We start from the raw sequence: 10,317 nt of genomic DNA, 5'->3' as shown, positions 1-10,317 counted from the left end.
GGGACTTTTGTCATTAATAGGCAAATAATGTACTATATGTTCGCACTGGCCGATTGAACACATACCGAGTGTAATGTGGTTAAGTAAAATGAACGAATTCTATCTTTTGTAAATGAGTGTGATGTGTCTTCTGAAATAAGCGAAATTTCTTTTTTAATGAGTGTAATGTGGTTTTTGAAATGAGTGTAATGTGTTTTCTGAAATAAGTAAAATAATCCAAAATTGACAAACGATTGAAACAGTAAAATTTCAAAAATGTCAAAATACATTCGAGTTCCTTATTGTTTTAAAGATCTTGTTGCTCTGAACTCAAATATATAAAAGGTTTTAGAAATGAAAATTTGGTTCAAAAGTTCTCAACGATTCCAAATATCACACGGACATAAAATGCAAGACTTTTTTTTGTAGAAGAGAGAATGCATGCAGCTGTACTTTTCTCGCTCTCTCTCATACTGTACTTAAAAGCAGATAAAAACCTGACATGCATGGCATGTATTCCCATCTTCACTCGCTGTATTGCACAAAAAGTGATTGAGTTTGTTTATTCATACGTGAACAGTGCTCATGAATCTCAATGCAAGGCACCAACGGTTGATTCCTTGGCCGCTAAGAAAAGCATTTTGGCTTACACTATGACTATGGTGCAAGTTGCATACAGGGGACTTTTGTTAATTTATAGTATCAGGTAATAATGTACTGTATGTAGTACGTACTGACCGATCCAACGTTAGTCCATCAGCAGTTGGCGCGTTCCATTCAGCCGCCATGCTTTTGGCCATTGCTTGCACATGCATGCAGCCCAAGATATTAGCTAGTGGTGGTGGTATTAAATGCTTAAGCTTGTCCATCCATCCATCATCCAGAGCAGGAGTTTACCAAAGCCCCACTAGGCGCTAATTAAACACGGCCAGTTAGCAGCTTGACATTAGAGAAACATCTGATGGTGCTAATACCATGGGCGGATCTACCAGTCCCAAGAGTGGTCTCGACTAAAATTAATAGTCTCAATTTGGTTTTTGGTTCGGTTGGTTTCGATCTGATTGGTTTAATTGGACGGGGGCTGACACGATAGAATACTAGTTTTGTTTCTTACGTCGACAATGGAGTACGAGTATATTTCTTTCAGGTTTGCTATTTCACATCTAGATGTGAAATAACTATTTTACATCTAACTTCCTAGCCATTAGATATACAGAATGACTAATTCATATCTAGATGTAAACTAAGGATGTCACATCTAAGTGTTTCCACCGTACGATCTGTTGATGCTTTATTATTCGCGCGCGAGGTGATGCGCTCGCATCGTCGCGTTGTCTTGTTTTGTCGGGCCGAGTGGGATACAGCGGAGCGGGCCTCCGATTTTTTGTTTGGGCCGGCTTTCAATTTTGTTTGTTTGTTGGGCTTTCTTTAGAAATCCGAACAGTCTAACCTGATCTGGAGTCCAGTCGTCACTCTCCTCGCCTCTGTTTCCCCTCCTCATCCCTTGTTCCGCCCCACTGTATTCCTTTTTGACTCGAATCCAAGGGAGAGACGACCTGATCTGGTGGGCTTGTGGCGACAGAGATGGCAGGAGAAGTCAGCGGAGTGAGTATGTTTGTCCCCTCTTTCTTTTCCTCGCATTTTTTTCCTGTTTTCCCATGGCATCTAGGGATGTTTTGTTTGTTTTTAGGGATGAACATCAAGAACCTGGAAGAACCTGGGGGTGGGGTGGGGGTGTTTATATGAGTGGCATACACGCCTATAATATGCAGCTGATGAATAGTAACTAGCAAGACAACCCGGTCATGTTCATGCCCATGGCTGTAGATTTTGTTTATTGTGTGTGAATCTGATTGTAGCAGCGAGCACTCCCAGTTTTTCTAACTTGAGTCTGTACATATATGGTTTTTCCAGTTTTTTTTTTTTGTGTGTGCGTGAATCTGAATGTAGCAGCTAGCACCCCATTTTCATAATCTTGAGTCTGTACATCTAGGGATTTTCTAGTTTGTAGCACATACTACATATAGATAGCAGACAGAGTTGCCAACCATTTTTTGTCTGAAATTTAATAGCATAATGCGAGAGAATAAACTTTTTCAGTGGCATACATTGCAATCCTTTCTTTTTTCAGACAGGAATGTCTGAATTTTTGTGTGTGTCTGTTTGTAGGGAGCATGTATAGTCTTTTTCTGAATACTTCAAACTTAAGCGAGGTATTTTTGATTTCTTAAAAGTTGTGGCATATGGTACAACTCCAGAAATTGAAAGTATAATAGTAGCAGGTCTGAATGTATAGCTTTTGTTTTTTAGATTTTTACAGATTTTCTGTTAAAATGTTTTTTTGTTTGAAGATATGTGATTTCAAAATCTAACCAGAGTATTTTTCTGATTTATGAGAACTAGAGAAAATTTATGTGATGTGGTAAGTGAAACAAATGGTAACTAGGTGGATAAACTCACTGGTCCTGAACCTTTTTTGAAATGAACTCTGTTTTAGTTATTTCATAGCAACCTGAACACACCTCCTAGTTTTAGTTGTTGGTTTAGTTGTCTATTAGATTCGTCTTTGAATGTGAGATGCACACATTTTTTCTAGAGAATGAAACGAAATGTTTTGATTGTGGAATGTCTGAACACACGCTCGTATACGGAGCTGATGAATAGCAACTAGGTACAGATGCTCCCCTGTTATGTTCATGCACATGCCCATAGTTGTGCATCTATATATAGCTGATGAATAGTAACAAGTTATAGATCCTCCCTTGTTATGGTGAATAGTATCTATATGTTCATCTTTTTGATCCCTGTTTGTTGAACTGTATGTAGCAGATAGCACCCAGTTTGCAATCTAGTCTGTTTTTTGTGTGTGTAAATCTGAATGTAGCAGCTAGCACTCAGTTTTGTAATTTAGAGTCTGTACATACATGTACTTCTAGCTCATATTTCCATATAGACAGGAGATAAAGATGCCTTCCATTTTTTACCTCTGAAATTTAAGAAGGCATAATGCGAGTGGATCAATATTTTTCAGTGGCATACATTTGCCATGCTTCTTTTTTCATACATAGGTGTCCGAATTTTTTGTGTGTGTTTGTAGGGGCATGTGTAGTTCTTTTTAAGGGAATAGGGGTTTTTTTCCGGTAGTGAGGAGACGCTGATGGTGTTTTCACATGTTTTTATTTATTTTATTTTATTTTTTGTTTGAAAACCTTTTTTTGCTAGGTGGGAATGTCTGCAACTTTTTTTTGTTCGATGAGGAGCCACATTTTTCTTTTTCTTTTTTGTTTTACGAGATACCTAGTGAATGAATACTTCAAACTTTTCACACTAAGCTAGGTTTTTCATTTCTTGAAGTTGTGGCATATGGTACAACTCTGGAAATTTATAGATAGATATGCATTTTTACAGATACATGTCTGAATTTTACAGATTTTTCTTTGTTTTGAGTATACATGGTTGAAAATCTGACAGAATATTCTGTTTTTTGATATATAAATACTAGAGAGAATTTAATACGATGTGGCAAGTGAAAATGGTATTGAGTTTGTTCAGTTAGTACCGGTAGGTAAACTCACTAGTGCTGAACTTTTTTCTTTGAAGTGAGCTCTGTTTCAGTTACATTATCCCAACCTCAACCTTCTTTTTTTAAAATATAGTCTGTTTTCAGTATACTAAACTCACTTGTTTTTTCTCATGAAAAATTCTTTGTATGTATAAGTGCAGATAGCATGTGAAATGATAGAGCTTTTGCATTTTTGTTTGACTAAAATAATCAGCAGTTAACTGTTGTTTTTTTCTTTTTTCTTCTCATCATCTTGTGAGCTTTGTGGGAACTTTTGCGATGACGGTGCTGACAACAACTTCAAGATTGACATTACGGATGAGTTCCTGTCTAAAGCGGTAATCCGGCGAAGTTTTTTTACATGTGCATTTTTTTTCTTTTTTTTGTTTGATGTGTGCTTTTGTTTAATAAATTATGTCATTTTTTCATGAAATTGATCCGGTTTAAAATAAAAATCTTTTTTATATGTCTTTTTATCCTGATTGTTCAAGTCACGGTCAAAATGCGCGTGGATTTTGCATTTTGGATGGTCGGGCTCTTGTACTCAGACATGTCTTCTTTATCATATGTCCATTTTTCCTAATTATTTTTTCTTTCCTTTTTTTACATTTATAGACTGTCCCATGCAATGCAAGAGTCTACGTCAATGGCGTTACCGGTTACTACATGCGGTTTCAAGCACATGGACGCAAGTACTCTGTTGACATTGTGAAGGGGGCACACGGGACCAGGATCAAGGGGAGTGGCTGGAAGAAATTCACTTCTGACTTTTCACTTCGGAAGGGTGCTGTCGTCATTTTTGACTTGGACATGCATCCGCGCCAGGCATATGTTGTTGTTCAGCCAGTTGAAGGAAGCATTTCAGACGTGGATGGTGATGTAGAGATGATAGATGGAGACAACTCAGATGTGGATGAAGACGGTGGCAGCATACCGATCGAGTATACAAGGGGCATAACTCTGAATGATGCACAACAGGACATTCTCAATGCATTGGTGCTCAGCTTCAAGACCGAGTTTTTAGGAGTATCTTTTGTACACTGTCTTACTACAACCGACACTCAAGCTGGACAAATGGTATGTTTTGTTTATTTCTTTTTCATTTTTTAAGTTTGCTTTTTTGTGTTTAGTTTATTTGTTTATATGCATCATTTTTTTTCTTAAATGCATGCAGTTTTTCTTGCTTTGCTTCAAGCTTTTTTATTTTTCATGTTTTTTGTTTTTCTGTTCTTTGTTGTGGATACAGAAAGTGCCAGAGAGGGTTGCTTCAAGCTTGAACATCCCTAAAGAAGGGTTGGCTGGGGTTTGTCTAAGCAGTGGGGAGGCAAAGACTCGTGTTGAATACAGCACGTCTACTGATGGTCGTATAGCTTTCAACAAAAAGCAATGGAGGTGTTTCCTCTCAAAGACTACCCTGGTGATCAATGACTACATCTTCATGTTATTCAAGGCTAGCAGCAAGTCTTACATGAATGTTACCGTCGTCGTCAGCAAGCTTTAAGTTTCACTTTCTTTTCGAGAAGCTATGTTCCCAGTTACGTAGTATGCTGATGCAAAACATCGCTGCCATCTTTTGTTTATGCGCTTGACAAGAACCAAGTAACCCCCCCTCGTATTGCGATGTTTCTTATCTATGTGTGCTTAAGAACTATGTGGAATATGCGTTTCTCGTAATGATAAGTGTTGTTATATTTTTCATCAATATCTTTTTTAGGAGTAAATGTCTTTTTACGTTCTTTTGTTATGTTTTGTAATGATAAACACCATTACCCATCTGCACTATACACACAATTTGTTTGCTCATTTCCTTTTTAGTAACAAAAATATAGTGTTTTTCATAGACGCCTTATTTTTTGTGTGTTTTGTATGAGATTGTTCTTGAAGCTTGTTCTTGAACATCCCGAGTTTGCAACTCAGCCATCAAGTAGTGGAGTGCGTGTTTTGTTGAAGGTCCCCTATTGTATGCAACCCATCAACTCACAACAAGGAGGGACTAGCGGAGTGTGTGTGTTTGTTGACAATTGAGGTGCAACTAGGGTGTGTGTGTGTGTGTGTGTGTGTGTTGCTCTTCCCAGTTGCATGTTGACCATCGACTCGCAACTAGGGGAGTGTGTGTGTTTGTTGAGGACCCCTAGTTGCAAGTTGACCATCGACTCGCAACCAGGGGGTGTGTGTATATGTGTGTGTGTGTGTGTGTGTGTGGTTTGTCGAGGGTCCCCAGTTGCAAGCCCACCATCGACTCGGAACTAGGGGGAGTGTGTGTTTATTGAGGGGTCCCCATTTTTGCTTTGTCGATAACCAGGATGCAACTAGGATGTGTGTGTGTGTGTTGAGGGCCCCCAATTGCATGTCGATAACCGACTTGCCAATAGAGGTGTGTGTGTGTGTGTGTGTTTATGAACGGGTCCCAATTGCATGTCAAGCATCGACTCGCAACTAGGGGGCATGTGTGTTTTGTTGAGGACCCCTAGTTGCAAGTTGACCCTAGTTGCAACCCGCTCATCGACTCGCAACTAAGGATGTGTGTGTGTCTATTCGTGGCCCCAGTTGCAAGTTGACCATCAACTCGCAACTAGGGAATGTGTGCGCCTATGTCGGGGGGTCCCCAATTGCATGTTGATAACCGACTTGCAAGTAGGGTTGTGTGTGTCTTTTTTGTCAAGGGGTCCCCAGTTGAATGTCAAGCATCGACTTGCAACTAGGGGGTGTGTGTTTATTGACGAGCCCCAGTTGCAAGTTGCCCATCGACTCGCAACTAGGGGTGATGTGTGTGTGTATGTGTGTGTTTATTCGTGGCTCCCAGTTGCAAGTTGACCATCAACTCGCAACTAGGGGATGTGTGTGCATGTGTCGAGGGTCCCCAATTGCATGTTGATAACCGACTTGCAAGTAGGGTGTGTGTGTGTCCTTTTGTCAAGGGGTCCCCAGTTGAATGTCAAGCATCGACTTGCAACTAGGGTGTCTGTGTGTGTGTTTGTTGACGAGCCCCAGTTGCAAGTTGCCCATCGACCTGCAACTAGGGAGATGTGTGTGTGTGTTTATTCGTGGCTCCCAGTTGCAAGTTGACCATCAACTCGCAACTAGGGGATGTGTGTGCCTGTGTCGAGGGTCCCCAATTGCATGTTTGATAACCGACTTGCAAGTAGGGTGGGTGTGTGTGCCCTTTTGTCAAGGGGTCCCCAATTGAATGTCAAGCGTCGACTTGCAACTAGGGTGTGTGTGTGTGTGTTTGCTGATGAGCCCCAGTTGCAAGTTGCCCATCGACCCGCAACTAGGGTGTGTGTGTGTTTGTTGACGAGCCCAGTTGCAAGTTGACCATCAACTCGTAACTAGGGGGGTGTGTGGGTGTGTGTGTCAAGGGTCCCCAATTGCATGTCGATAATCGACTTGCAACTAGAGATAGTGTGTGTGTGCGTGTGCGTGCGTGTGTGTTTTATTTGTAGCCCCCTGTTTTGCCAGATGACCACCAACTCGCACCTAGGGGGGTGTGGGTGTGTGTACCGAGGGTCCCAATTCCATGTCGATAAATGACTTGTAACTAGGGGTGTGTGTGTGTGTGTCTTTTTTTGTCAAGGGGTCCCTAGCTGAATGTCAAGGAACGCTTACAACTAGGGGGTGTGTGTTTGTTAATGAGCCCCAGTTGCAAGTTGCCCATCGACTCGCAACTAGGGGGGTGTGTGTGTTTATTCATGGCCGCAGTTGCAAGTTGACCATCAACTCGCAACTAGGGAATGTGTGTGCCTATGTCGGGGGTCCCCAATTGCATGTTGATAACCGACTTGCAAGTAGGGTTGTGTGTGTCTTTTTTGTCAAGGGGTCCCCAGTTGAATGTCAAGCATCGACTTGCAACTATGGGGTGTGTGTTTGTTGACGAGCCCCAGTTGCAAGTTCCCATCGACTCGCAACTAGGGGTGATGTGTGTGTGTGTGTTTATTCGTGGCTCCCAGTTGCAAGTTGACCATCAACTCGCAACTAGGGGATGTGTGTGCATGTGTCGAGGGTCCCCAATTGCATGTTGATAACCGACTTGCAAGTAGGGTGTGTGTGTGTCCTTTTGTCAAGGGGTCCCCAGTTGAATGTCAAGCATCGACCTGCAACTAGGGTGTGTGTGTGTGTTTGTTGACGAGCCCAAGTTGCAAGTTGCCCATCGACCCGCAACTAGGGAGATGTGTGTGTGTGTGTTTATTCGTGGCTCCCAGTTGCAAGTTGACCATCAACTCGCAACTAGGGGATGTGTGTGCCTGTGTCGGGGGTCCCCAATTGCATGTTTGATAACCGACTTGCAAGTAGGGTGTGTGTGTGTGTGCCCTTTTGTCAAGGGGTCCCCAGTTGAATGTCAAGCATCGACTTGCAACTAGGGTGTGTGTGTGTGTGTGTTTGCTGACGAGCCCTAGTTGCAAGTTGCCCATCGACCCGCAACTAGGGTGTGTGTGTGTGTGTTTGTTGACGAGCCCCAGTTGCAAGTTGACCATCAACTCGCAACTAGGGGGGGTGTCAAGGGTCCCCAATTGCATGTCGATAATCGACTTGCAACTAGAGATAGTGTGCGTGTGCGTGTGTGTGTGTGTTTTATTTGTAGCCCCCTGTTTTGCCAGATGACCACCAACTCACAACTAGGGGGGTGTGGGTGTGTGTATCGAGGGTCCCAATTCCATGTCGATAAACGACTTGTAACTAGGGGGTGTGTGCGTGTGTGTGTCTTTTTTTGTCAAGGGGTCCCTAGTTGAATGTCAAGGAACGACTTACAACTAGGGGGTGTGTGTTTGTTAATGAGCCCCAGTTGCAAGTTGCCCATCGACTCGCAACTAGGGGGGTGTGTGTGTGTTTATTCATGGCCGCAGTTGCAAGTTGACCATCAACTCGCAACTAGGGAATGTGTGTGCCTATGTCGGGGGGTCCCAATTGCATGTTGATAACCGACTTGCAAGTAGGGTTGTGTGTGTCTTTTTTGTCAAGGGGTCCCCAGTTGAATGTCCAGCATCGACTTGCAACTAGGGGGTGTGTGTTTGTTGACGAGCCCCAGTTGCAAGTTGCCCATCAACTCGCAACTAGGGGTGATGTGTGTGTGTTTATTCGTGGCTCCCAGTTGCAAGTTGACCATCAACTCGCAACTAGGGGATGTGTGTGCCTGTGTCGAGGGTCCCCAATTGCATGTTGATAACCAACTTGCAAGTAGGGGGTGTGTGTGTGTGTGTCCTTTTGTCAAGGGGCCCCCAGTTGAATGTCAAGCATCGAGTTGCAACTAGGATGTGTGTGTGTGTGTGTGTGTTTGTTGACTAGCCCAAGTTGCAAGTTTCCCATCGACCCGCAACTAGGGAGATGTGTGTGTGTGTGTGTGTGTGTGTGTGTTTATTCGTGGCTCCCAGTTGCAAGTTGAGCATCAACTCGCAACTAGGGGATGTGTGTGCCTGTGTCGGGGGTCCCCAATTGCATGTTGATAACCGACTTGCAAGTAGGGTGTGTGTGTGTGCCCTTTTGTCAAGGGGTCCCCAATTGAATGTCAACCATCGACTTGCAACTAGGGTGTGTGTGTGTGTGTTTGTTGACGAGCCCCAGTTGCAAGTTGCCCATTGGCCCGCAACTAGGGTGTGTGTTTTTGTTGACGAGCCCCAGTTGCAAGTTGACCATCAACTCGCAACTAGGGGGTGTGCGTGGGTGTGTGTGTCAAGGGTCCCCAATTGCATGTTGATAATTGACTTGCAGCTAGAGATAGTGTGTGTGTGTGTGTGTGCGTGCGTGTGTGTGTGTGTTTTATTTGTAGCCCCCTGTTTTGCCAGTTGACCACCAACTCGCAACTAGGGGGGTGTGGGTGTGTGTATCGAGGGTCCCAATTCCATGTCGATAAACGACTTGTAACTAGGGTGTGTGTGTGTGTGTTTTGTCAAGGGGTCCCTAGTTGAATGTCAAGCATCGACTTACAACTAAGGGGTGTGTGTTTGTTAACGAGCCCCAGTTGCAAGTTGCCCATCGACTCGCAACTAGGGGTGTGTGCGTGTTTATTCATGGCCACAGTTGCAAGTTGACCATCAACTCGCAAATAGGGAATGTGTGTGCCTATGTCGGGGGGTCCTTAATTGCATGTTGATAACCGACTTGCAAGTAGGGTTGTGTGTGTCTTTTTGTCAAGGAATACCCAGTTGAATGTCAAGCATCGACTTGTAACTAGGGGGTGTGTGTTTGTTGACGAGCCCCAGTTGCAAGTTTGCCATCGACTCGCAACTAGGGGTGTGTGTGTTCATTCGTGCCCCCAGTTGCAAGTTGACCATCAACTCGCAACTAGGGGATGTGTGTGCTTGTGTCGAGGGTTCCCAATTGCATGTTGATAACCGAGTTGCAAGTAGGGTGTGTGTGTGTGTGTGTGTCTTTTTGTAAAACGTGTCCCCAGTTGAATGTCAAGCATCGACTTGCAACTAGGGCGGTGTGTGTTTGTTGACGAGCCCCAGTTGCAAGTTGACCATCGACTCGCAACTAGGGAGATGTGTGTGTGTGTGTGTGTGTGTGTCTATTCGTGGCCCCAGTTGCAAGTTGACCATCAACTCGCAACTAGGGGTGTGTGCATGTGTGTGTCAAGTGTCCCCAATTGCATGTCGATAATCGACTTTTGCAACTAGAGATAGTAGTGTGTATGTGTGTGTGTTTTATTCGTAGCCCCCTGTTGCAAATTGACCACCAACTCACAACTAGGTGTGTGTGTGTGTATCAAGGGTCCCAATTCCATGTCGATAAACGACTTGTAATTAGGGGTAGGCCTGGGCATTCGGTTAAAACCAAAAATT

At 43.5% G+C, this 10,317-nt stretch overlaps 1 protein-coding gene across 1 annotated transcript; it reads left to right on the top strand.

The window, feature by feature from the left end:
* The first annotated feature begins 1,456 nt into the window (after nt 1–1,456).
* On the top strand, nt 1,457–5,042 carry LOC125528714. Its single transcript, XM_048693145.1, has 3 exons — nt 1,457–1,584; nt 4,157–4,618; nt 4,788–5,042. Exons 1-3 carry the CDS (start codon nt 1,564–1,566, stop codon nt 5,040–5,042), a joined length of 738 nt encoding a protein of 245 aa, XP_048549102.1. The 5' UTR covers nt 1,457–1,563.
* Nucleotides 5,043–10,317: the final 5,275 nt, after the last annotated feature.

This window comes from Triticum urartu, unplaced genomic scaffold (assembly GCF_003073215.2).
Source record: "Triticum urartu cultivar G1812 unplaced genomic scaffold, Tu2.1 TuUngrouped_contig_5057, whole genome shotgun sequence".
Lineage (NCBI taxonomy): Eukaryota > Viridiplantae > Streptophyta > Magnoliopsida > Poales > Poaceae > Triticum > Triticum urartu.
Note: the sequence above shows the minus strand (reverse complement) of the source record. Positions and strands in the feature narration are given on the sequence as shown.